This window comes from Malania oleifera, chromosome 10 (genome assembly GCF_029873635.1).
Source record: "Malania oleifera isolate guangnan ecotype guangnan chromosome 10, ASM2987363v1, whole genome shotgun sequence".
In the NCBI taxonomy this organism is placed as follows: domain Eukaryota; kingdom Viridiplantae; phylum Streptophyta; class Magnoliopsida; order Santalales; family Ximeniaceae; genus Malania; species Malania oleifera.
In genome coordinates this window covers 46,045,578-46,073,029 of record NC_080426.1, presented here as the reverse complement: position 1 = coordinate 46,073,029, position 27,452 = coordinate 46,045,578, and the positions used below count along the sequence as shown (strand labels likewise).

Below are 27,452 nucleotides of genomic sequence, written 5' to 3'. Positions count from 1 at the left end.
TGCATAGAAATTCTAAGTACATTTTTAGGAATTTCACAACACAAATAAAATAAAAATGTTTTTATGAGACAATTATGGTGTTCCTAAAATTAAAATTCTCCAACATGTCATTTCATAAAACTATTTTCAATGTTTAGAACCAAAAACCTTCATTATTTATCAAAAAGATTAAAATAAAAAAAAGACAAAAGACACTAACCTCCTTAAGACTTAACAAAAAAATAATAATCTTTCCTAAAATTTCAAAAATTTCAAAAACCTTCCAAGATATTTTAAAAATTCTAGTGACCTCTCTCTTGAACTTTGTAAAAAAGATACAAATATCTTCTTGTATCTTACAAAGTGAAAATATTTTTAAGGGGAGGTCTATGTTTTTAGTAGTGATCAGGGCCGGCTCTTCCATTAGGCCACTGAGGTACTTGCTTAGGGCCCCAAAAATTTTGGGGCCCCTAAATATTTTTTTAATATAATAATATTAACATTATTTATGGAATTCATGTGTTTGGTGGGTGGAGTGCAGATACAGTGCAGTTAAAATTATTTGATATACTTAGAAAAATTAATTTTAAATAAAAATAAAAATTAATTAAAATATTAAGAACCCCTAATTAAATTATTCGCCTAGGGCCCCATATTGTGAAGAGCCGCTACTGGTATTGATATTTTTAAAATGTAAGGAAACTAATATTAGTTTTTGAAGTCTAAAAAAAAAAATTACTTACCATTTAGAGATTGTCAAAAAAAAAAAAAAAAAAAAAAAAAACCAAAAGAGAGAGAGAGATTGATGAGATAGACGACGGATCCGTCGAGGCAGGCGGCTCGGTTCCATTTTCCTGGCAGGAAACGGTACCGTTTCTCGAACAAACGACCGTTTCATTAACCCCCCGGCCACTATGAAACGCAGTCTCGCAAACGGCCGGGGCCTGCCTCGCCCTTGCCCTTAAATTAGCCTTTTTAACCATCCCATCATCCCATGATCTCAAACTACCGTTCTTCAATCCCTACCGTTCATTTCAAACTTTTGTTATCACCATCAACAAGCTTCTCTACTGCTCTTACTCAAACCGCCAAAAATGGCCAAAAACACGACCGGTCTGAAGAAATCCATGAATCTCTCTTTCTGGGTCGACCCGGAGCTTCGATGGGAACTGCTAGCTCAGCCGTTCATAGCGGTTCTCAATTAACCCAGTCCTTCTGTTCAGGTGCCCTCAAAGTCTCCGCGAAAATGGGTTTTATTAATCAAGGAAAACAACTGCATTCCCACTTGTTAAAGTTAGGATACCAGGACGAGCAGTCTATGCAAAATCAGTTGCTAAATGTGTATGTCAAGTGCAAGGAGTTTTATGATGCACAGAAGTTGTTTGATGAAATGCTTGTTAGAAATGTGGTAACGTGGAATACAGTGATTTGTGGGACGGCTGAGTGCAGCCGTAGTATTAGGTGTAGCGTCCATTTGGGATTTTTCTATTTTAGGAGAATGTTGTTAGAAATGGTGGTTCCCAATTATATAACATTGAATGGTTTGCTGCGTGCTTGCTTGGATTTAAATGATGTTCAGATTGGCAAACAGCTGCATTGTCTAATAGTGAAATGGGGATTTCATTTGAGTTGTTTTGTCAGCAGCGCCCTTGTTGATTTATATGCCAAATTTGGCTTAGTTGAAGATGCACGGTGCGTTTTTGAGCATGTAATTTCCAGAGATTTGGTGTTGTGGAATGTGATGGTGTCTTGCTATGCTTTGAATTGTTTGGGAGTAGAGGGTTTTAGGGTCTTTAATTTGATGCGGTTGGAAGGTGTGAACGGTGATGATTTCACATTTACTAGTCTGCTCAATTCCTTTGGTACATTGGGAACTTGTGAATTGGGGAAGCAGATTCATAGCCTCATCATAAAACTGTCATTTGGTTTGGATGTTTTAGTGGCCAGTGCACTTGTTGATATGTATGCAAAGAATGAGAGCATAGATGATGCTAAGAAGGCTTTTGATGAGATGAGTATAAGAAATGTTGTGTCTTGGACCACTATGATTGTGGGGTATGGACGGAATGGAGATGGGAAGGAGGCTATGAAACTTCTTCAGAAAATGCGTAGGGAAGATTTTGACCCAGATGAGCTAACTCTAGCTAGCATCCTTAGTTCATGTGCCAATTTATCAGCCGTGAGTGAAATTGAGCAGATTCATGCACAAGCGTTTAAAAATGGATTTCAAGCTTTTTTGTCAATCGCAAATGCTCTAATAAATGCTTACTCCAAATGCGGTAGCATTTCTAATGCATTCCAGTCTTTTATTTCAGTTCCAGAGCCTGATCTTGTTACCTGGACTTCAATTATTGGGGCTTATGCCTTCCATGGTCTTTCAAGACAAAGCATTAGTAGTTTTGAGAAGATGTTATATAATGGCATGAGGCCAGATAGAATTGCTTTTCTTGGGGTTCTTTCTGCTTGTAGCCATGGAGGCCTGGTAAGTGAAGGGCTTCATTACTTTAATCTAATGACCAGCGGCTATCAAATTGTGCCAGATTCTGAACATTATACTTGTCTTGTTGACCTTCTTGGGCGTGCTGGACTTCTTGATGAAGCTTTTGATGCATTAAACTCAATGCCAAATGAACCTGAGTCAAACACCCTTGGGGCATTCATTGCAGCATGTATAGTTCACAAAAATGTAGGATTAGCAAAATGGGCAGCAGAAAAGCTTTTTGTATTGGAGCCCAACAAACCTGTAAACTACACTGTAATGTCAAACATGTATGCTTGTTCTGGGCATTGGCTAGATGTGGCGAGAGTTCGCAAAATGATGAAGAGCAGATGTGACAATAAATTTCCAGGTTGTAGCTGGCTGGAGATTGCTGGCAAGGTTCATACTTTCCTATCAAGTGATAAATCCCACCCACAAGCTGTAGAGGTGTTTAGTATGTTGGGATTGTTGATTAAGCTAATGAAGGAGGATGACAATGTTTCCAGCACAAGCATTGTACTTGACATTGTAGGGGATGAATATCTGCTTAAAGATGCTACCTGATTTGGAACATGCATTACATGGAATAAGATAATCTTTAACAATCAAATAGTAAATGCAGCAGCAAGACTAGAACCCCGGACCTCCTAGCAACCATGGCTTTGAAACTATGTTAGGCAACCGCTTCACCAAAATGTTTAAGCTATTACGTTCCGGCCAACAATGTGTATCAAGCCTTAGCAGCTTGCTTAACAGACTCTACAGTCTGAGGTAAAAAATTCATATTTTAGAGTCAACACATAACTTGTATGTTTCATTGTGCTCATACCAGAAATTTTTAAGAAGTTCCAATTTTTAATCTTATTTTATCATGCATAAATAAATTTTCTAATTTTTTTTTGGATCACTCACAATTCTACTCTTTGTTTGCCTTTTATTTTTGTTACCAGAAGCAGCTTGCTTCACAGACTTCAGGTCTGAGGTAAGAGATTCTTTGTTTACAATAAATGCATGGTTTGTACTTTTCATTGTGCCTGTACCAGAATTTTTGAAGAAGTTCCAAATTATTAACCTGATTTTATCATGTATATATCTTTTTTTTTTTTTTTGAATTAATCACAATTCTACTCTTATTTTCCTTTTTCTTTTGTTTTTTTTTTTTACAACTTTTAACAATCTGCAGTGCTTCCCCTTAAATTTTTTTTTTTAATTTTTAAATTTGGTCAATTATCCATTAATTTGTCACTACATTTTGCCATTACTTCTTACTTCCTGATTTTTAAAAAGAAATATATTTTTATCATTAATTTTCTGTTTCAAACTGGTTGCACTTGTTAGTTACCACTTTACCTAAAAGCTTAAGCTGATAGGTTGTGGGCTAACAATGTATATCAAGCCTTAACATTCCCCCGCGTGTGCAGCACGACAGCAGGTGGAGAGATAAACAAATGATAGCACCACCCATTATAGGGAATTAGATAATTCTTTAACAAACAAATAATAAACACAGGCAACAAGACTGGAACCTAGGACCTCCTGGCAACTTGGCTCCAATACCATGCTAAATTACCACTTTACCTAAAAGCTTAACCTGTTAGGCTGTGGGCCAACAATGTATATCAGGCCTTAACAGTGCTGCTCAATAATTGCTCAGATTAAATTTGTTAAGATACCCTCAGTGATATCTCTTATCAAATTGGTTAAGAATTAAGATACCTTAATGGTCTTAACTTTATAACTTTAAATATTTGTTTTGGACGAGTACTTTGTGTGTTGAGGGGTGGGGAGGGGCACATGTGTTTGTAGGCACGCATGTGTGTTTTGGGATGAAGTTACATTGCTAGACCCCCAAGGCTCCACATGAATATGTGGGAGCATGTATAATCCACTTTTTTTAACTCAAATTTTAATTTTGAGACTTAATATTTAAATATGTCACCATCAAAACATTGTCCCCTTGAAAAATGTCATACAAAATACTTTGTATGTATGCAACATGCATTTAATTTCATATACTTCCCCTCGTTCGGTTAGTAGAATGGAACTGAAGCATGAAAGTGGTCGAGTGAGGAATGGGAATTGAGGCAAGAATGGAATCATCGTTGGGCCATTTCTCCGTTGGGTTACTATATACTAGTAATGGTTATTTTAGTCTTTTATATTATTAGTATGTTAATGTTATGTTAATTAGTAAGAGTTAGTAAGGGTATTATGGTCATTAGAATGTATTTGATATGTAATATGTATTATATATAGAGGGAGAGACCTATTGTTATGTAAGGTCATACATTTAATAAAAAATCTAGACATGGTATCAATGCAAGATCCAACCTAAATCCTATCAGCAAACTTGGCTCAGTGCCACTAGGAAACACCCTCCCATTGCTGCCCTTCTCAAAACCACTACACCCTTCAATATTTCATGAAACCAACTATATAGCTAGAAATAGAACCGTTTGAACTATAACCCTTCAAAATTCCATTGCTAGAAACCTCTCCAAGTGCCCCCATGCACTGGTTGATTGCTAGTAGTCCCAACCCCATGCGCCAGCACGTGAGAGTGTTTCTAGCCATCAATTTTTGTTTTTGTTTTTTTTGTGTTTTTTTTTGTGTTTTTTTGTTTTTTTGTGTTTTCTAGCATGTTCTGATTCCTTCCCTTGACCACATTATAGGCTATTGGACATGTGTTTGCTCCAAAATCCAATTTTTTTCGTCCATGCACTAATGGTAATCTGTTAGTTGTTGTTTAGGGTTAGTAAAGGCCATTTTTGAGTCCCTTGGAGCAGCGACAGTGTTTTCATAAGTTGATTTGTGAGGTTGTGGCAGTGTTTTATCAGTTTGTTGGTGGTTCACGGTTCACCTCATCCATGGTTGTTTCGGTGGTTAATTTCATTCATAGTTGTCCCGATTAGTTTTGTTTGTTCCTCTTATTTAATAATGGTTTGGTTTGTGAGTATTGGGATGGAGTCTATGAATCCCAAAAAATATGTTTCCTTCATTGCTGCCACAAATAACAACTAAAAAGTTGGATGGAAAGAATTATGTTAAGTGGGCAAAATCTGTTAGGGTTTATTCAGTAAGATTAGGAAATTAGAACCACTTGTTCCAATCTAGTCCTTTTGATGAGAAAAGAAAAGACGTGTGGATTCAGGAAGACGCCCTGATTGTTTCCCTTTTGTGGAACTTGATGGAACCCCAGATGGCACGGATGTGCATGCATCTAGATACATGCAAGGAGATTTGGGATTATGTCAAGCTTCTGTACTATGGTAATATCACATGTGTGTATGATTTATCCCATGAGTACTCAATTACAACAGGGTGATTGAAGCATTACAGAGTATTTTGGAGAGATGACATGTATTCATGAGGAGTTTTACATTATATGACCTATAACTACCGATGTTCATGAGATGTAGAAATAGAGGGGAAAGATGACAGTTCTTTGGGTTCTAGCAGGTTTGAAACTTGCATTTGAGGTAGTTCAGTCCTAGATACTTAGTACTATTGAGTTGCCATCGTTTGACGATGTTTATTCTTGTGTCCTTCGTGTTTCCTTTAGCATACATTGACTTGCTTTTGCATCTGGCTCTGAGAGGACAACATTTGCCATGTGATTCTAGATTTCAACCAAGCAACTGTAGAAGTTATTGAGGTGGTTAAAGGGGTTGTGGTAGTAGAGATGGACGAGGTAACGACACTCCTCGCAAGTGTGTTGACTGTGGACAAGTTGGTCATACTGTTGAGCAGTGTTGGGATCTTCATTGTAAACCTTCATGTGTTGCCAATGCAGCCACTGCCGACTCCACACCTTTGGGGCCAAGTGGGGGGCAACATACTATATCTATGTCAGAGGAAGAGCTTCCAAGTTCTAATAGTATCAAACATCACAAGTTTCTCTTCCCATTGCATCTCTTGCCCAAATCGGCAACCTCACAACTCACCCATCATCTCGTACTTCTCGTCCTAGTCCTTGGGTTATAGACTTCACTACCATTGATCATAGCATAGTTATACCTAATTTCATGTCTACTCTACAATATCCCAAAACTTACCTTGTGCTTCTTTTGTTGATGGATCCACCACAACTATTTGGGGAATTGAGATTGTAAATCCCACTTCTTCTATTTCTCTTCCTTCAATTTTGTGTGGTCCCAAGTTTCCTTTCAATCTTTTGTTACTTAGCAAGATTACCAAATCTGTGAATTGTTTAGTAACATTCTTCCTAGATTTTGTGGTTATTTAGGATTTGAAGATGAGGAAGATGATTGGTGTAGGGCGTGAAGCTGGCAGACTTTATTACCTTGAGCCGCTATCTCCATTAACTGCTTGCACTGCTGTTGCCACACCTCTCCAAATTCATTGTCACCTTCGTCATCCTTTGTTGGAAATGTTGGAAAGTCTTGCGTCTAGTTTTGATTGTGAGTCTTGTCAGTTGGGAAAGCTTCATGTGTCCCTTTTGCTTCTTGAGGTAATAAACGGGCTATAAGCCTTTTCATGTTAGTCCACTTTGATGTTTGGAGTCCTAGTAGAGTTGTGTCCAAGTTGAGGATTTTGTTACTTTGTAACCTTTGTGGATGATTATTCAAGGATGACTTGCTTATTTTAATAAAAGATTGTTTTGGGTTATTTCATAAAATTTGTGCCTTTTGTTATGAAATAAAGACTTAATTTGGTTTGTCAGTTTGAATGCTTCAGAGTGATATTGCTAAAGAGTACTTTAGTACTCGATTCGCTACTTATATGACTTAATGTGGTACCATTCATCATCATCTTGTGCCCACACTCTTAAAAAAAATGGGATTGTAGAGAGGAAAAATAGACATCCTTGAAATAATTCACACCTTTTACTTTATCAAATGCATGTACCTGAAATATTTTGGAGTGATGCTATACTTACTACTTGCGCTATCTTATCAACAAGATGCCGTCCTATGTTCTTAGTGGTAAAATTTCATACTCCGTTCTCTTTCCTAATTCACCTCTATTCTCTCTACCTCCTCGTATATTCGGGTGTGTGTCTTTTGTTCATTAGCTGACTCCTAGGGTGAATAAGTTGGATCCTCGTGCTATAAAATGTGCCTTTTTGGGCTACTTATGTACTTAAAAGGGATATCATTATTATAGTCCTACTCTACATCGCTTCTTTGTTTCTGCAGATGTTACCTTTTTTGAGTCTACACCATACTACACTCAGTCTGTAAGTGCTTCTGATCTCAATGAGTCCTTTAGTCTGCCTTATCTTCCAGGTTCTAGTCTTCTATCCTTACCCTATCATCCACTTGTGTCTCCATGTGGTTTGAGTCCTTCTCACCGTCTCGATCATCCTAATTTGCAAGTAATTTTCCTTGAACTCCCTAATATCTTTATTATTTCTCAACCATACTTTGAGTATTACAAAATCTTGTAGTGGGCCCCAAACAATTATATGCGCATATGAAAGTATCGCCATTTCTCAATTTATTGCGAAATATTTGCAAAAAATTGAAAGTCATTAAGGCCTATTACCTTAAATTGGCAAAATAAATGTTTAGTATTCACGCAATTGTCCCAAGGAAGAGAGTCCCCTCTAGCTTTATGCCTTTGGTTTCCTATGATCATATTTCCCACGATGTTGATCCTCCCATTGCTGTTCGGAAAAAGTAAACACACATATACACAACATCCTATCTCCGAATTTGTTTTCTATGACTTCTTATCACCCTCCCATTATTGGTTTGTTACAAATCTATCATCTTATGCTCTTCCTAAATCTGTTTAGGAAGCCTTAGGCCACTCTGGGTGGAGGAATGCAATGGTTGATGAGGTGAATGCTTTACAGGACAATGATACTTGGGAATTGGTTTCCCTTCCTCTTTACAAATTTGTGGTTGGTTGTCACTAGGTATATACTGTGAAAGTCAACCTTGATAGTTCTATGGCTCGTTTGAAGGCACATTTTGTTGCTAAGGGGGTATACTCAGGTGTATAGTTTGGATTATTCCAACACTTTTTCTTTGGTTTCCAAACTTACAGTAGTACACCTATTCATCTCCTTGGCCACCACTTGTCATTGGCCGTTGCATAAGTTAGATATGAAGAATACCTTATTGTATGGTGATCTTCGGAGGAGGTCTATATGGAGTAACCATGTAGGTTTGTTGATTAGGGGAGTCAGGCTTATTATGTCAGCTCAAGAGGCGCATGGTTTGGTTGATTTAATGTTGTAGTGCTTGAGTTTGGCCTTCAATGGTGTGCAGTGGATCACTTTGTGATTTATCGTCATACTCAGGGTAGGATTCTTCTTATTGTGTATGTGGATGATATTGTAATTAGAGGTGATGATGATCAAGGTATTCAGAGCCTTAAACATTTTCTACTAACCAAGTTTCAAATCAAATATTTGGGACAGTTGAAATATTTCATGAGTATAGAAGTATCTTGATCTTGTTTGGATCTATTTTGTCACAGAGGAAGTATGTTCTTGATCTTTTGGATGAGATATGTTGTTGGGATTCAATCCAGTTGATACACTCATGGATCCTAATAGCAAGTTAGTGCTGAACATGGATGATTTGTTGCCTAATCCTAGACGATACTGGAGATTTGTTGGAAGTTGAATTATCTTGCAATCACTCAACCGGACGTATATTTTCATAACAAGTGTTGTGAATCAATTTTTGGATTCTCCGAGGATAAGTCATTGAGACGCAGTAATTCACATCTTATGATACCTCAAAGGTGCACCTAGGAGAGGTCTCTTATATCAATATCAGGGTCACACTTATCCACAAGTAGGTGCAATATTCTTGTTGGTGGTAATTTGGTTTTCCTGGAAGAGAAAGAAACAAACTGTAGTGGCCAAGACAAGTGCTGAGTTAGAGTATAGGGCCATGGCTCACACTACATGTCAGCTTGTTTAGTTGAAAAACATGTTGGAAGAATTGGGTTTTCCACATTCTTAGACTATGGAGTTTATGTGTGATAATCAAGATGCTCTTTGTATTGCCTCCAACCTAGTATTCCTTGAGTGAACAATACACATTGAAGTTGATTGCCATTTTTTTTTGGAAGAAACTTGTGCAGAAGCTCATTACCACCACTTATGTGAAGTCTGATGAGCTTTCCGATTTGTTTACCAAAGCTTTGTGGGGGGGGGGGGGGGGGTGTTGGTGGTGTTTGTGTTAAATTTATTTGTATCAAGCTAGGAGCATATGATATCTATGCTCCAGCTTGAGGGGGAGTGTTAATTGTTATTTAGTCTTTTAGTGTTATTAGTGTGTTAGTATTATGTTAATTAATGAGAGTTAGTAAAGGTATAATGGTATGGTCATTACAATGTGTTTGATATGTATTATAAATAGAGGGAGAGACCTATTGTGTAAGGTCATTCACTTAATCATAAATCTCAACAAATACTAATACATAATGGTTGTATGCATAGAAATTTCTATTCCTTTCCAACTTTAATGGGTGGTTAAATGAAATGACAAATAAGTATTTTTCAAAATTGCCCCTAATGCAAAATTATTTTTATTGAAAATTTATGCATTTTGGATCAGAAATTGTATTTGTTTTTATATTTTTAATAAAAACAATAATAAATGATATTTTTGGTTGTATTTTCTTGCTATCTTTCAAAATAAATAATAATAATACTAGGTGGATGTAGGGCCAATTGATGGTATAGACCCAACCACACCTAACCAAATCCTTACTGAGAGGAAGATCCACTTCGACATCCATTGCTTGCTTCCACCTAGGGTTAGCAAGCGCTTCAACATGCGAGGAAGGGATAGAAACTATGGAATAGACATAGCAAAAGAATGCATAGGACTACGTAGGTGAAGAATTAAAACATAATGAGCAATATGATAAGTGGCTAAGAACTGACAAGCACATGTTCGAGTACCTTCCTAGTGAGTAATGGGCAAATCCAAGTTGCAATGGGATCTTTAGAACCAAAAGCCGAAATAGTGATGGGAAGAAGGTGCAATTGTATGGTGGTAGTGATATCTGTGCTTGCTTTCCATTTAATTGTCTGTCTAAATCAGTAACTAATGGATTTGGAAGAGGAGTAGAAGATTTATCTAGAGGGATAAAGGTAGGATAGGAGGACCAATACAAGAGGGGGGACCATTAATTGTGATGGAATCAAAATAGATTCTTCTAAGGAAGACCAGACACTATAGAATAATGGTGTTCCCTAAAAAATTGTGATATCGACTCTTAACATATTTCCTACAAGTTTGGGGGATCATAATAGTGAGTTTTTTGTTTTGTCCAAAATTATATTATTTATATCAAAATTATGTAAAAATGCCTGGTCCCCATATTTTTTTTCCCCCCGAAATGATGCATAGCCAAAACTCGTGGACCATCTTGTGAGTTTTTGCAAGTTTTGCATGGAGAGGTATGTGGAGGTGAGAGTCGTCTCGACCGCCTAAATTGTTATGTTCTCTTTCATTTCTTAATGTTGAAGTTGAATACCCCCTTCTTAACCACAAGATCTTGGTTGAATAGGGTCTCCTCTCCTCTCATCTCTTTGGAGTTTGGGCTTTTTTAGATTCCCAAAATTGACACGATGGCTGCCCCATGTGCATTAATTACACACCATGCCCATGCCATGAAATCTAGGGCTATAAAGGTAGTTGTTCTGCAGACTCTTCAGAGTCCATTTTCCATTTGAGGACTTTTTGAAGACACAACCCAACCCTTTAAGATATTTGCTCTTAACACCTCAAACCCAAATTAAAATAAACAATAATAAAACACAAAATATCATCCAATGCAATGGATGCATATGAGTAAAAGAACCTAGCCACCTCTACATAACTACGTACAAAAAAATGTGAGTGTGCTTCACATTGTATATCATATGATTTACTTCAAAACTAATGGCAACACATTGTAAATTGTATTCTTGCGTTCGGTTTGTCAATCAAGGGGGGAAATGTATTCTAACCAAAATACGATTTCTATGAATGGAAGAATCATGATTTTGGTCAAGATTGGTTGGAACCCATCTTCATTCCATGGAGTCAAACTCGTTTTATAATAAAAATATTATAAGAACAGCAACAATTCAACAAATAGTAATAATACTAATTATTATTGTTATAATTAAAATAAGAACAACTAATGATAATTACAATAAAAATAGTATTTATTATTATAAAAATAATAATAACAACAAGAACAATCTTAATAATAAAAGGAAAAAATAATAATAACAATTTTAAGAATAATAATTATTATAAAAATAATAAAAGCTATAAATAATTACACTAATATAATCACTATTATAACTCAATTCTTGGGTTTTGTCTTCATCAATTCTTCAAATGGAAAATGGAGTCTGATGAGACTGGGGAACATCTACCCTTATAGCCCCAGATTTCGTGCATTGGCATGGCATGGCATGGCAATGGTCTGTATTTAATGTGTGTAGGGCAGGCATCATGCAAATTTTAGGAAACTAGAAAAGTCCAAACTCCAAATAGAGGAGGGGAGGGGAGGGGAGGGGAGACCTTGTTCAACCAAGATCCTATGGTCAAGAAAGGGGGATTGAATTTCAACGTCAAGTAATGGAAAGAGAGCACGATAGTCTGGGAGGTCGACCAGTCCACCAGTCCTGCGACTCCCACCTCTATATACCTACCATGCAAAACTTGCTGGATGGTCTTGCAAGTTTTTGCTGCACGTCATGTCCAGAAAAAAATTAGGACTGAATGATTTTTAAATAATTTTGATTAAAATATTTTTTTCTTATTACATCTATATCATTTTTGAGTTCTCAAGTACCTGACAATGACACATTTAACTGTATGAAGAGAGAACTTGCCCTGACCAGCATGTGGAACATAAACAAAACATGTGTATCCAAAGACATGAGGTGCAACAGAGAATATGTTTCTGTGCACACAATGGATAAGGGTATTTGTCACCCTAGAACACTAGAGGGCATCCTGTTGAGCAAAAAACAAGAAGAGCATCGGTCCAAAATGTTTTAGGAACATGCACATGAAGGAGTAGAGACCATGCTGTGTCAAGTAAATGTCTATTTTTTTTTCATTTAGCTACTCCATTTTGGGTATGCATGCCTAATGTTTGATGAATAATCCCTTCAGCCAAGAAAAAAAAAACTAACGCTCATTTTGAACAAATTCAAGTGCATCGTCAGATTGAAAACGTTTGAATATCAATTACAAACTGAGTTTTTATTTCTTGATAGAATTAAGTAACTACATTAAAAAATTCAAACCTATCTTTTAAAAAATAGATCCAAGTCATACTGAAAAGATCATCTACAAAGGACACAAAATATTAATGACCAGGCAAATTCTTGACTCTAGATGGACCCCGAATATCTATATGAATAAGAGAAAACAATGATTTGCTGCAAAAGTTGATTCTAGATGGAGAATGTGTCCTAATATACTTTCCCAATTATTGCAAAGCATTCAAAATGAGTAAAAGCAAATTTGGACATAAGAAAAATTGCTTATAGTTTTTTAATACGTGGATGACCCAAACGAGCATGTCACTAATCAAGGGAAACACCATGAGTAGAAATTGAGGAAGCCATATGACAAGAACTGAATCCACAATGACCACCATCGAAATAGTACAGGTCATCCTTCTCAAGCCCTCCACCAGTCCTCTTCTTTGTTTGGGGATCTTGAAAAACACAATGAGAAGGAAAGGCCACATAATAGTTGTTGTACTTAGTTAATTGACTAACTCATAGCAGATTCAATAGAAATTTAGGCACATATAACATAGAAGAAAGAGGAATAAAAGGAATTGAAAGAATATTGCCAAAACCAGAAACCGACATAATTGAACCATCAACAATTGTAACCTTAGAGTGTAAAGTAGTGTGGTTCAAGGCCTCAAACAAATTAGGACTACTTTTCAGGGAGGAGGCACCAAAATCTGTATAGGTGAGGAGGATGAAAAGGCAAGAAGACCGGTTTTAACCTAAATGGGCCTCACTAGCACAAGATGTAAAAGATTGAGTTTGGAGTTGTTGAATCATGCAAACACGATTGCTAAATCCCTCTCTGGACATGGTAGATGATGTACTCAACTCCTTAGTGGAGTGGCTTAGTGGAATCGCCCTTAGCAAGAGACTTATTGGGCCAAGTTGATTTCCTAAGGAGATCCCAACCACAATTGTGCAAATGCAAGAATTCATGACGAACTCCTCATTCTAATACACAACTGCTGCCATGACCACAGTCAAAACCTCGTGCCTGTCCCCCAAAAAACTTCTCCTACTATGGTTAGAGGCAATAACCATGTCTGAATTATCACAGGAAGGAGCTTAAGAAGTCAGGTAGCACACACTAGCACAAAACAACATTTTTGAACTTCAAAAACCCATAACTTACAACACTTGAGACCTTCCAAATTCCAGAACTTTAAGAGGCAGCTATGGCTACAGAACTGAGCTTACAATATCCTAGGAGGAATTGCTTTACAACAAGAACAGAGCAGACCGCAGCAAAGTACCGCAATCATTTAATAAACAACCTGGAAGCAGCTCTTGGCATTATGGGCTATGGCTGGAAGCAACTGGAAATGAGTGTAGGCAAGAACAGCAAATAAGTCTTTGAACACCAATCAATCACAAAATGAACACACAGCATCAAAGCAGTATCCCCACCAAACCACAAAGAAAGTACAAGTGCACAACTGAAAGCAGTCTGTGGAACAGAGGAACATCAACAACATTACACTGAAAAGGAGTATAAGTGTACGACGAACTTAACATCAACAAATCACAACAAAAGCACACAGCTTCCTACCAAGAGTGTAGCACAACCTAACCTAGAGGAAGGGTATCCCTAAACGAATGTCAAACCAATTAGAAAATCATATTCAAGTTTAGGGGAGTATATGGAAAAAAAGAAAAAGAAAAAAGAAAAAACTGAGTATCAAAATCAATTTAGATTAATTAGATTTGAAGGAGATCAATGGTATGATACCATGTTGCAAAATTAGAGATGGAGGAGGAAAGAGAAGAAGAGAAGAGGAGAGAAGAGGAGAAGAAGAGAGAAAGGAAAGTTGGGCAGCAATTTCCTGTAGTCTACATACAGCTCCAGGTATGCCTTCTTATATATTATTAATTAGAATAGTCTTAAGAACAATAATTCCCCCATCAACAAAACCTAATTACTAGAATAGCATATTCTCTTTTGACAATAAGAATGATTATTATTGTAAGTGTGTTGTCGTTTGTTGTTTATTATTTTATACATTTTTTGTTGTTATCACTATTTATATTTTTCTTATTATTTTTATTGTTGACATTATTATTATTGTTGATGTTGTTATTTTTTTATTATTTTTATAGTTATTTTTTTGATAAAAAAAGAAGGTGTGTTAGAAAGAGAAAGAGAAGTTACAAACAAAAGGAGACAGGAAATCCACCCCAAAAAACGAAAAAATAAATATAAAAATTTTAAAAATTTAAAACTAAAAATTAACTAGGGAATCCCCTCATCAATGCTTTTGCATCATAATTCACCGAACACTTAAAGTTACTAACTCTCTTTGACATTTCTTAACTATGTTATTGCCCCTATCAATTTGCACTTCATTTCCTCTATAATCACACAACTTTAAATCCAATCTATACATTTGATCTTGCGCTTCTAAAACCTTCCTTGGAATCTCCTTCGCTGGTGTTGGTAAAATTCCGTCCTTGCACTATAGTTCATTGACCAAACTATCATATTCAAAAATAGGAACCCCCTCCAATCCTTCCAACAAGATGGATGTATATATGATATGTCCCCTAGAATAGGAACCAAAGATATATCGCATGTTGTTTCCTAAACTCATCCAACAAAAAACCTCCACCACAATCAAATTCACTAAGATAGTCACTGTTGTTATCTTACAGACCCCCCCCCACTTCATTTCCTCATTTCCTTTGCTAGCCCCGTCACAAAAATTGCCCGTATTCTTTGTAGAAATATCTTCCAAAATACTTAAATCCTCTTTTAAATTTCTCTCTAAAATCTTTTCTTACTGCCTTACCCAAGTGTCCTTTCTTTTATTTGTATGACTTCCTCATCTTTGCGCAACAGTCTTCCAACGAGCGTAAACCTTGGGACCCTTAGATTTATTTGACGTAGAGCTGAAACATTAGATTTCATACCCAAATCATCAACTCTTCTATTAGCCTTGGTGACATCCGCCTCTTGTTCCTCTCCACGTCTGGTTTTGGAGATCCATCTCAGTGTGACCTAGGTTCGCCCATTGGTTATTGGAAAGGTGCTCAAACATGTGCTCTGCATTCCTTAGTTTCTTATGCTATTGCTCATTATGTCTCAGTTCTTCACCTTCCTAGAATCCTAGTCCTATAAGTTTTTTTCCTTTTCTATTTTCCTCTATTTATGTTCCTACCTCGAATGTTGAAGCTCTTGTTGACCTTGGGTAGAAGCATGCAATGGATGTAGAAATGGATGCACTCAAGAGACATGGGACTTGGTGGATCTTCCACTCAGTAAGGAGTTGGTTAGGTGCTGTTGGGTCTCTACTAAATAGCTTAAGACTTGGTTCGTTGCCAAGGGGTAACCTAAAGCTACGGTATTGATTATTTTGGGACCTTCTCTCCTATTGCTCAACTAAATTCTTTGCATGTACTGATCTCATTGGTAGTTGATTTTGGACTTTATACTAGTTGGATGTGAAGGATGCCTTTTTGTATAGAGATTCATAAGAAGAGGTATACATGGAGCAACCTTTTGGGCATGTTTCTCAATGGGTGGATGGTAAAGTATGTAGGTTGCATAAGGCCATTTATGGTCTTAAGCAGTCTCCTCGAGCGTAATTTTACAAAATTAGTGTTGTAGTCTTTGCGAATGACTTTATACAACGGTAAACCAATCATTTAGGTTTTGTCCGCAAAAAGGAGATAGGTGTGATACTTCTACTTGTTTATTTTGATGATATCATCATCACTGATAGTGACTAGAGTGGGATTGCAGATGTTAAGCTATGGCTTTAAGAAAATTTCAAATCAAGGACTTGGGTATTCTACATTAAGTTCTTGGTATTGATATTATATAGTGTATGAAAGGGTTGGATCTATCTCAGCAAAGATATGCATTAGACTGGTTAAGTGAGACTGGTTTCTTGGGAGCTAGACCAGTTGATACTCCTATGTATCCTAGTGTGAAGTTGTCTAGAGATGTTGGATCATACTTTGAAAACAAATGTTGGTTGATGGGACTTTGTTGGTAGGATTTTGCGGTATCTTAAAGGCCTCTTAGCAGAGGTTTGATGTATAAATATAATAGAAATTGTGAGATCATATGTGATATACTTTGATGCAGATTGGGTTGGATGAGTTGATGATTGAAGTTCTATTATTGGATATTGTACATTTCTAGGAGGTAACAAGGTTACCTGGCATAGCAAGAAACAAACTAATATAGCAAGATTCAATGCTAAAGCAAAATATCTAGCTATGGCTTGTATTATGAGTGTGGTTATACATCTGAAGTCTCTTATGTCATGGGATTCTTGGTAATGAAGCCAATGGATATGCCTTTTGATAATCAAGCTGCCATTTATATTGGTAGCAATCCAATGTTTCATGAAAGCACAATGCACATAAAAGTTGACAGTCATTTTGTGAAGGTTGCCGTGTTGAATAAGGTCGTGAGGACTCCTTTTGTGAAATCTATGGATTAGTTAGGTGATGTTTTTATGAAGCTTTTATTTAAGCCTGCCTTGTCTAGGGTTGTTACAAGCTGGGGTTTGGTGATATTTATACATTAATGGCTTGACGGGCAGCGTTAGAAGATAATATGCTATTTTAGTAATTAGGTTGGGTTAATAGGAGTATTTCTGTCCTAAAGATTTCACATTAATATAAATAAGAGGGCAGACCCAGAGCTATACGTGACTCCATGAAATTGCCACTCAATTTTCACTCTTTTTTTTGTCTTTTTCTCCCCTTCTCTTCTCTTCTTCTTTTTTTCTCTTCTCCATCCCCTAACTTTACAACAAAAACAATTGTAGAAACTAAAGAAAAGTAAATGCTTATTTACTAAAATAGAGATGTCCTAAAATCTAAAAGATATGGATCCCAACAAAAATACACGAACCTTGTGTTTGGGAGCATGGATTTCACACTTGGATTTGTGTTGATTTGGACAAAACGCAGTATAAAATTGTATTGAATTTGTTCCAATCCACACAAGTCCAAATCCAAGGTCCAAAATCCATATTTGCAAACACTACTTAAATATTAAAAGAATGTCAAATTCCTGATGCTGCTAAGAGATTAAAGGTTACGAGTTAAAATCCTCCCTAGAATTCAAACTCACAACCGCCCATCGTCCAAACTGCATGGGAATAAGCTCTTACTAAGCCATGAACTCCTCTACTAGCTGAAATTTAAGGTCTAAGAATTTTAATGCAAGTTAAGCATCAAGACAAACGAAAAAGAGGATCAGCATTCAGTGCATAATCAAGATGATTTTAGCTTGGTTCCGATAACAAGTAGGGAAAAAATTGATGAAAATAAAAAAAAAAAACATTAGATTGGTGGTTGATTTGGGTTTCACAAAGGGGTTAGAGGCTGGTATATCCAGGAGGAAGAAAAAGGAATATGGTTTGGGTACAAAATCTGATGTTTTAGGTTTTAATTATGAAAAATATAAGGGCCCTAAGGTGATATTCATTGGAAGGCTGCTTTGATGGGTGCAGAAATGAAGAAATTATATGAAGAGAAGAGAGAGCAATTTGGTGAGGTAAGGCCAAAGAGTTTTAAGGAGAGATTCTGCAGGGGAGTTGAGTATTGTGGAAGATGCACTAGATAAGTGGAAGGATATAGGGATTAATGGAGCTTGCAAGGGAAATGAGATTAAGAAATGGGGCAATTTTTCAGATAATGATAGCTATGACAAGTAAGTTTGAGAGTGATGGGGGTTTGTTGTTGGACAAGATTTGGGAACAATTTGGTTATGTTTCTGATCCATGTGATGATCTTGGGGACCTATCATATATACTCACCCACCCCTGCTGGAAGGATTGAAGGGGGTTTTTAATTTTGAAAACAATGGATTGGGTAATGAAATGTGTGATGCTGGAGGAATGGAGGTGTGGTTTGTCAGGGATAAGTACGAAGTGAAGGCTCAAAGGGAGCTAGAAAATCTAAAGTGCTTTGTGAGTTATGATGGAAAGGGATAGAAAAGGGGTCTCCTTGGTTAATTGTGCTTTTTGTTTATTGTTTATTTTTTATTTTTATTGCATTTTTTTTTTTTTGCTGTTTTTATTTTTTTGGGCAGATTTCTTGTCCCCTTAAATTGCAACTTCTCTTTCTCAATCTAACATACTTTCTTTTATTATAAAAAAAAAAAAAATGCAAGTTAAACTTCAGTCATAGTTGGTGCAATCAAGCCTCTTGTTGACTCGGTAAACTCATAAAGGCCTAACTTGTTCTCTTTGTGTCTCAAATCATCAATGTTCCTAACAAAAAAGTAACAATTACTGTGACTCCATACATCTTACTATGATATCATCTTACCAATAGACTTAAACTACCGATAGACTTAAACTTGTCTTGGGGGACACTATCACCATGGCACAGTTTGCATTCATCCATGATAGATAAATCTCTGATGCGGTATTGGTGGCTAATAAGGTGGTTGAGGATGTGAGGAGGGAGGGAGGAGAGGTAGAAAGGGGATTCTCTTTAAATGAATTTTGGGAAAGCCTACATTAGGGTCAACTAGGGTGTTTTAGATAAGGTGTTGGGTAAGAAAAGGCTTTTGGGAGGATTGATGGAGACAGTGGACCAATGGGATCCGTTCTCCCTGTTCTTGTTTACCCTAGCTATTGTCACCCTTAGTAGGATGCTACTCCATGCTTAGTGTAGGGGAGTTATCAGCAGTTTGCATGTGGGGAGGGATGAAGTGGAGATCTCTCACCTTTAGTTTGCTGATGATGCCCTACTCCTTCTCGAGGACACTTGCTAAATTCCAGAAAGTCATTATGTTGCTGAAAATTTTTGAGCAAATCTTGGGCCTTAAGATTAACAAGTCCAAGAGTGGGACAGCAAACATCAATATGGGGAGAGAGTTCTTTAAAATTTCATTTCTTTAGCGGGTTGTGAATCCCTTGAGTGGCCCCTATCCTATCTCGATGTCCCTTTAGGAGGGAACCCAAACTCTGAAGTCTTCTGGGGATCCTATGGTTGATAAGGTGACTAGGAGATTGGAGAGTTGGAAGAGGGCTTATTTCTCTCTTGGGGAGCTGAGCCACTTTAATTAATTCCTTGCTCTCTAACACTCCTATTTATTATCTCTCCTTATTTAGGATTCCACTGAAAGTAGCCAAATCGCTAGAGAGGCTGATGCGTGATTTCTTGAGAACGGTTCCAAGTTGGGTAAGTGAGACCACCTTGTTAGCTGGGGTGTGGTCAGTAGACCTAAGTCTGAGAGGGGTTTGGGCCATTGAGAATGTGATATCCAAAAGCATCTCCCTTATAGGCAAATGGCTTTGGAGGCTCCCTCTAGAATTTGATTCCCCATGGCATAAGGTGATTAAGAGCAAGTATGGTATCAAATGGAATGATTGGGGGATGAGAGGCAGTGGCATTACCTCTCACGTGTATCCTTGGAAATTTGTCTCCCTAGTAGCTTGTCTGTTCTTTCCTTTTATTTGGTTTAAAGTGGGTAATGGCAAAAAAAAAAAAAAACGTTTGCTTCTAGGAGGACATGTGGGTGGGGAGTCTTTTTTGGAGTTGAAAAATTTCCTCATGTATTCAAGCTTCCATTGCTTCATGATGCTCCCATCAGCTCCTTCATTTCTTCAGAGGGGGGTCCTTGGGATTTCCATTTCTTTAGGAATCTCAATGAAAGAGAGTTGAAGAGCTCACTATCCTTCTTTCTTTATTAGACCATCATGCTCCTGCCATTCATTAGGATGGAAGAGTGTGGCAGGGTGATCTCCGACACATTCATTTCTAAATTCTTTCTATATCACCTTCTAAAGCCTCCTTCCCCCAACCTTTCTCCTTGGAACCACATTCTTTGGAGGGTTAAGGTCCCTGGGAAGATTTGAGCTTTTGGTTGGACTGTGATCCTGGAAAGGATTAACACGCAGGATTTGCTTCAGAGGAGAAGGCCCCATAAAGCTCTCAGTCATAACATGTGCTTCATGTGTAATGCAAGCAACGGAACGAGTGCCCATCTTTTTGTGCATTGCAGGGTAGCATCGAAGCTTTGGAATGGTCTTTTTTCCTTGTGGGGAAAGAGTGGGTGGCCCCAAGAAAGGTGGGGGACTTGTTATTGGTCAACCTCTTGGGTTTTGGAAAGAATAGAAACAGAATTGGTTTGCAGCTGTCTTCGCCATCCTTTGGACCCTGTGGATTGAGAGGAATGCTAGGATTTTTAAAGGTCGCTCAACCCGTCCATGGTTTGGGAATTGGGATAGAGCAACTTTGCTCACATCCCTTTGGGTGCACTCTTGGATTTTTCTGGAGATTACTGTTTTCTGACATCACAAGAGATTGGAGGGCAGTTCTCTTTTGATACTTGTACTGTTGTTCCTGGTTTCTTTAGTAGTTTATAGTTTCTTTTTCAGAAAAAAAATGAAAATGTCAAGCCTCAAAGGTATTTTTGTCTTCATGTATCTCGTTTCACTTTATTTCTAATGTGAAAGACCTCTAAAATTAAATCGTTCTCATATTATTTTGAATGTTTGTTAGGAAATAAATGAAAAATATTCACTTTCCGACTACAGTCAAACTGGCATCTTGTCAGTTGGTTAATTTCTTTGCCTGTCTGAGTTCCCATCCTGTGGAACTTTTTCCTGATTTTCTAGATGCTAATAATGTAAATGTTTTTGCCAGCTTTGCAGGATGTAGTGCAGTGGCTATGAATTATGAAATTGCAATATCCTCAAATAGTCAAACTGCATCTTTGAATGCTAACCATGCAAGTTCATAGAATTTATTAATTATCCTACAAACCTCTGCTTTCTAATGCTAGAAGAATCTGCAAAATGTAAAACTTGGTGTTTCTTTAAACATAATGATTGTTGACTCTTCTACTGTGCCAGTACAGAGAATCATTGTTTTGCATGTTGAATGCTCTCTCTCTCTCCAAAGTTTCCAGAACCTGGTTGTAGTTCTGCTTTCAGTTGTGTAATTTTAGTTCAATTGAGTAATTTAATATTTGACTAGATCTTGAGTTTTCTCAGCTTATGAGAAAAAGTGGCTTTTGAAGATAAGCCAGCTTCATTATTAGAATGACCTAGCATTGATTTTTTTCATGGGAAAAAAGTAGCATTTTGAATTTGAAGGAGTCAGTGGGATTTGGGATGATTTAAAAATGATAAGAATTAATGTTGTTACCATAAGCAGGAAAATGAAATATCCCATAACGATCAACATTTCACTAACGAGTAGTCTTGCCCTCACATGCAGCCCCCCATTGGTTGGAATTATCTAACCTATCACTAGATTATTGTCTTCTTGATTACACGTCTGGAACAACCAGTTACTCTAAACACTTAAGCTTGCAGAGAAGAGTGCTTTTATTTCCTTATATATAGTTTTAACCTCACTCGTGTGAGAAGTTATTAGGGGCCACGTCACATTTTAAATATCCAATCAAATCATTGAACTTTAGGTGATTTTTGAAAAGTTGGACTTAACCCGATAAATAATTAATGGACAAAAAGGGACATCTGCAGGCCACAAGGCTCTCACTTTGCGAGGGTAGGGGAGGGTCCTTGCAGTGTACGCAACCTTACCCTTGCTTTTATGCAGAGAGACTATTTCCTTGGACTCGAACCCATGACCAACTTGCTACAAAGGAACAACCTTACCTTTGATTCAAGGCCTGCCCTCATTATTAATTAAAAATCACTCAAAATCAAAAGATTTGATATCTTGTCTAAAATTTGATGTGGTTAGATAGACTAACCTAATAATTTATCCATGTGTGGCCATTTCCCGGGCTAACCAAATACATTGGTTTTTTAAATATTCTTTTGGAAAGGTGATGGCTCAAACGCAGAATTTGCTCTGATAGTTACTTCTAGAATTCATGCTTGTAAGAGTGGTTTAATTCCTATTATATATATTCTTAAGATATACAATTCTTTATTTTTTTACACTAATGAAAATATGATGCTTCTTCAGTGGCTACAGGAAATGGTTTTTGACCATACTGTGAGTTTAGCTCCTTAATACCATTTCAATTTGAGAGTCCCTTGAAGTTGAAATCAGGGCTTGCTGTCAATGAAGGGACATATTTGGCAGTTCTCTGTTTTGCAACTGCATGGTAAGTAGTGGCCTAGAGATTCACTTGCCAATAGGTATTATTTTTTGAAGTTTAGCACTGTACTTTGAATTTCTCTTTTTCAGTTGATTCATTCCTAGGAAAATCAGAAATAGGGAATATCAACACAGCATGAACACATTGCCAGTGACCATAGTTCCTCCTCCATTGTTTAAAATGACAATTGATGGTTCTCCAATTTGTTCACAGGTTAAAGGTGGAGAGTGATACCCAGTCACATGCATGTTGAAGGAAGCTAAGTGGCATCAGGATCTTTCCCCAGGGAAAAAATGGTCAGTCACTCAGTTCTGCTGTTTCTGTTTTTGTCGATTAATTTACTTTATTCCTTTTGTGTAAAACTTCTGCTTCTTTTTTTTTTTTTTTTTCATTTTATTACATATGCTGCATGCATTGTTTTTTTGAATGGTTCTGTAAATCATTGTGGACGTCCTTTTTGATGGATTTGGCTAGTTTGGATGTGTATTGAAAATATGTAGTGACCAATGAGAAGTTATACTTTTGAGTTGGTGATTAGGATCCTGTTTGCAGGGAGAGGTGGGGGGGGGGGGAGTGACCCATTTGGGGTGTGGCTACCCAGAAAGTGCAAGAAAGAAAATCACAGAAAAAAATAAAATGAGAAAAATAAACTCTTTAATTTTCTCTTCTATGTGAAAGTAAAGTTCAAGCTTTAGACTTGAAATTTGTGGAACTTGACTAAAATATGTTACCTCTAAAAGATAATTAAAATTTCTTTGCTTGTCAAAGTGAGAACTTATATTTTATAATGACAAAACTAACCCTTTAGTAATTGTTAGTAAAATTTTACAGTCACACAATTACCTTGACAGACTTCTTAAATTTCTTTATTGATATCTCATGCATCTATTTCATTTCTTAAAACATATAATATCATGCATTTTGTCACATAGAGTAGTCATTTGGTGGGGGGGGGGGGGGGATCAATTGGCAAAGCAGATGGTGAGTCTAAGCATAGAAAGAGCTATGGAGAATCGATGTCAAGGGTAAGATGCTAATCAATATTCAAAATAAATGGACACCATCTAATACTTCTCATTCTCTAATTTTCCTTCCGTCTACTCCTAAAATAGGATTCAAATTTGGTTAGTCATCAAAGTGAGAATACAATTTATAATAACAAGAGTACAAGACTATGCCTTTATTAGCTGTTCGTAAAATTTTACAATGAGAAAACTGCTCTTACAACTTCTTAACTTTCTCTATTGTCTTGCATTTATTTCATTTTGAAACATATATGTGATGCATTTTTTTAAAACCTGAGAGCAGAGATGGAAGAATCAGTTAATAAAGAAGATAAAGAGTTCAAGAGTGGAAAGAGAAATGGAGAGAGTTAATAGACAAAGTGGTCGGAAACTAATTAAGATTCAATATAATGGGCAATATTTAATATTCTGTGTGTGTGTGTGTGTATTATTTTAGAAAATTATTAGACCCTTTTGATTTGTGGACTGTTCGCTTCTTGCCCTTGGAATTTGCTTTTCGCCTTTTTTGAATTGTTTATTAATTTGTAATATTAAAAATGGCAAAGAGCAAACACATTTGAAACAGGAGATTTTCTTATTTTTGACTTGATACGCATAATTCAGGGGCGCAATCAAGCTAGCTCAATTTAACAAAAACACTCAAACTACAACTTCTCCATGAGGACGGATGAGGAAAATTATACATTGCTTCAATCTTTCTATAGGAGATATACTCATGCAAATGAACAAATTAATTTATGTTCTTTAATTATTTCGAAGACTAGATTTTAAGTTGTCCATCTCTTTGGTGCTTTCACACACACACACAAACACATATATATATATATATATGTGTGTGTGTGTGTGTGTGTGTGTGTGTGTGTGTGTATGTATATATATATGTACACAACAAACAACAACGAGAAGGAGCTTTAAGTCCTTAGTTTAAGAGTTGTTAGACCCTTTCTCAATATTTCATTCCAAGTTATTTTAAGTCCACCTCTATCCTTTCTACTACATTGACAATAACCAATTCACTCCTATTCAGTGGAACACTACTAAGCCTATGTTTCAAATGCTCAAACCATCTAAATAGCCCTTCTCTTATCTTATCTTTTACTGGTGTGCCTACCTTTTCGTAACCACTGTCCTTCACATATTCCTTGTGCAACTGCCCTGAACTCAGCTTCAGCACTACTTCGAGCCACTACATTTTGTTTTTTACTCCTCTAAGTCACCAAATTTCCTCATACAAAGGTGCAATATCCGGTGGTAGACCTTCTATCTTCCGTTGATCTTGCTCAATCAGCATCTGTGAAAACTTCTACTTCCTTGCTTTCACATTTCTTGAAGAAGAGTCCTTTGCCTGGAGAACCCTTGAGATACCTAAGAATCTTGTACACAGCCTCTAGGTGAGTCTCCTTTGGTGAATGCATGTGTTGGTTTACCACACTTACTGCAAATACGATGTCAGGTCTGGTATGTGATGGATAAATTAGTTTACCAATCAATCTCTAATACCTCTCCTTTTCAACCGATATTCTGCAGTCTTCAACTCTTTTTACTACTTCAATGGGGGTTTCACTAGGTTTGCATCCAAGCATGCTAGTTTCGGTTAGGAGATCAAGGATATACTTTTGTTGAGAGACACTAATACCCTTTTTTGATCTAGCAACTTCCATTCCCAAGAAGTACCGCATTTGTTGTAGGTCTTTAACTTCAAACTCAGTAGCTAGGACTTTCTTCAATCTTTCTATCTCCACTATATCATCTCCAGTTAGGATTATATCATCAACATACACAATCAAAATTGTTTTCTTCCCACTTTTAGACTGTTGGAAAAACATAGTGTGATTTGATTGCCCTTGTCGATATCCTTGGTTCTTTATCACCTTCGCAAATCTATCAAACCATGCTCTAGGAGATTACTTAAGTCCATGCAGGGACTTCTTGAGTTTACATACTCTGTTTTCTTCACCTTTTTTACTGAAACCCGGTGGTATCGTCATGTAGATTTTTTCTTCTAACTCACAATTTAGAAATGCATTCTTAATGTCAAGTTGCTGAAGTGGTCAATCCAAGTTGGCTGCCAAGGATAGGAGAACCTGAACTGTATTCAATTTTGCCACCGGTGCAAATATCTCCGTGTAGTCAATGCCATAGGTCTGTGTAAACCTTTTTGCAACAAGACGGGCTTTATACCGTTCAACTGTCCCATTAGCTCTATATTTCAATGTGAAGACCCATTTGTAGCCTACTGGCTTCTTCTCTCTCGAAAAATTCATAACATCCCAAGTTCCATTCTTTTCCAGGGCCCGCATATCCTCCATGACGGCTTCCTTCCATTTAGGAATCTCCAAGGTTTCCTGGATATTCTTTGGAATTTTTATCTTGTCAAGGTAATAGGTAAAAGCCGACACCTTGTAGATAGAGTTTTATAAGACATGAATTTTGAAATGGGATGGAGAGTACATGACCTAGTTTGTTTTTTGAGAGCTATGTCATCAGGTGCAGACTTATCAGAAGGAAGCTTGTGGCCATTTGGATCTATTACTTGATCGAGATTGGGCGTGGACTCATGGTTGCTCGGAGCTATCACTGGTACAACTCTCTTGGTGTCTCAGGTATGAGATTCTCCCTGTTATTTGATTTTGGCTTCCTTGAGTAAACAAGTATCTCCTTGTTATTGTTTTTTTTTTTTTCTGTATCTCCCTCTGAATTTAAGTGGTCTTTTGTACATGACAGATTAGGGAATGGTGTAATGACAATGGTGTTGATAGATTTAGTGTATGGCACAGATTCATCCACACTGAAATCAAAGAATCGATCTTCACTACAATTCTCCCCCCTGAAGAGAGGGCTTTTGGAAGTAAGGAGTGGTTTCAAAGAACATGACATGAAGGCTAACAAACAATTTTTTTGTGACATGATCATAAAATTTGTAGCCTTTCTGAGTTTGAGAGTAACCAATAAAAACGTAATTAATGGCGCGAGGTTCCCATTTATCCCTAATGTGAGCATGAACATGTACAAATGTAGTACACCTAAAAATTTTTAGGGAGAGATTGGAGTTGAGCTGAGAGTTGGGAAAATATTCTTTGAATTTTTGGAGAGAAGTGGCAAAAGAAAGAACTTGACTAGGCATTCTATTAATGAGATATGTAGCAGTTAAAATGGCATCGCCCCAAAAATATTTTTTTCATATTTGTAGTGAACATCAATGCCTAAGCTACTTCAAGAATATGCCTATTTTTGCGTCCAGCAATCGCATTTTGTTGAGGGTTATCGACACAGGAACTTTGATGGATGATTCCATTTTCTTGAAGATAATTTCCCAAGATATTATTGAAATATCCTGTACCATTATCAGTTCGCAAGATTTGAATGTGAGTTTGGAATTTTGTTTGAATCATGGGATGGAAATTGATAAAAATAGAACGGATTTCAGTTTTATCTTTCAACAGGTAAACCCAACAAATATGAGTGTGATCGTCAATAAAAGTAACAGACCATTTCGTGTGAGAGCGATTAAGAGAGCGTAAGGGCCCGCATAAATCACTATGAATCATAGTACAAGGTCTGGATGATTTGTATGTGGATTTTGGATAGGAATTACCTTGGTGTTTTTCAAGTTCACAAATCTCACACTGAAAATCAGAAGATGTCTTATTTGAACAAATGGAAGGACATAAACGTCAG

General features: G+C 36.9%; 1 protein-coding gene across 3 annotated transcripts; it reads left to right on the top strand.

Annotated features, from left to right (window-relative positions):
* The first annotated feature begins 812 nt into the window (after positions 1 to 812).
* LOC131166875 (pentatricopeptide repeat-containing protein At2g46050, mitochondrial) lies at positions 813 to 26,691 on the top strand. Of its 3 annotated transcripts, XM_058125487.1 has the most exons (6): positions 954 to 3,229; positions 3,409 to 3,440; positions 22,614 to 22,755; positions 22,963 to 23,045; positions 26,262 to 26,377; positions 26,499 to 26,691. In XM_058125487.1, exon 1 carries the CDS (start codon positions 974 to 976, stop codon positions 3,020 to 3,022), a length of 2,049 nt encoding a protein of 682 aa, XP_057981470.1. In that variant the 5' UTR covers positions 954 to 973; the 3' UTR covers positions 3,023 to 3,229; positions 3,409 to 3,440; positions 22,614 to 22,755; positions 22,963 to 23,045; positions 26,262 to 26,377; positions 26,499 to 26,691. The 3 variants fall into 3 exon arrangements, with proteins under 3 accessions (XP_057981471.1, XP_057981470.1, XP_057981468.1); XM_058125485.1 differs by lacking the exons at positions 26,262 to 26,377; positions 26,499 to 26,691 and having other exon boundaries at positions 22,963 to 23,204; XM_058125488.1 differs by lacking the exons at positions 22,614 to 22,755; positions 22,963 to 23,045; positions 26,262 to 26,377; positions 26,499 to 26,691 and having other exon boundaries at positions 813 to 3,229; positions 3,409 to 3,591.
* Positions 26,692 to 27,452: the final 761 nt, after the last annotated feature.

Excerpts from the sequence above, each read along its gene's own strand:
- LOC131166875 (XM_058125487.1), top strand. The coding sequence starts at position 974 with ATGATCTCAAACTACCGTTCTTCAATCCCTACCGTTCATTTCAAACTT.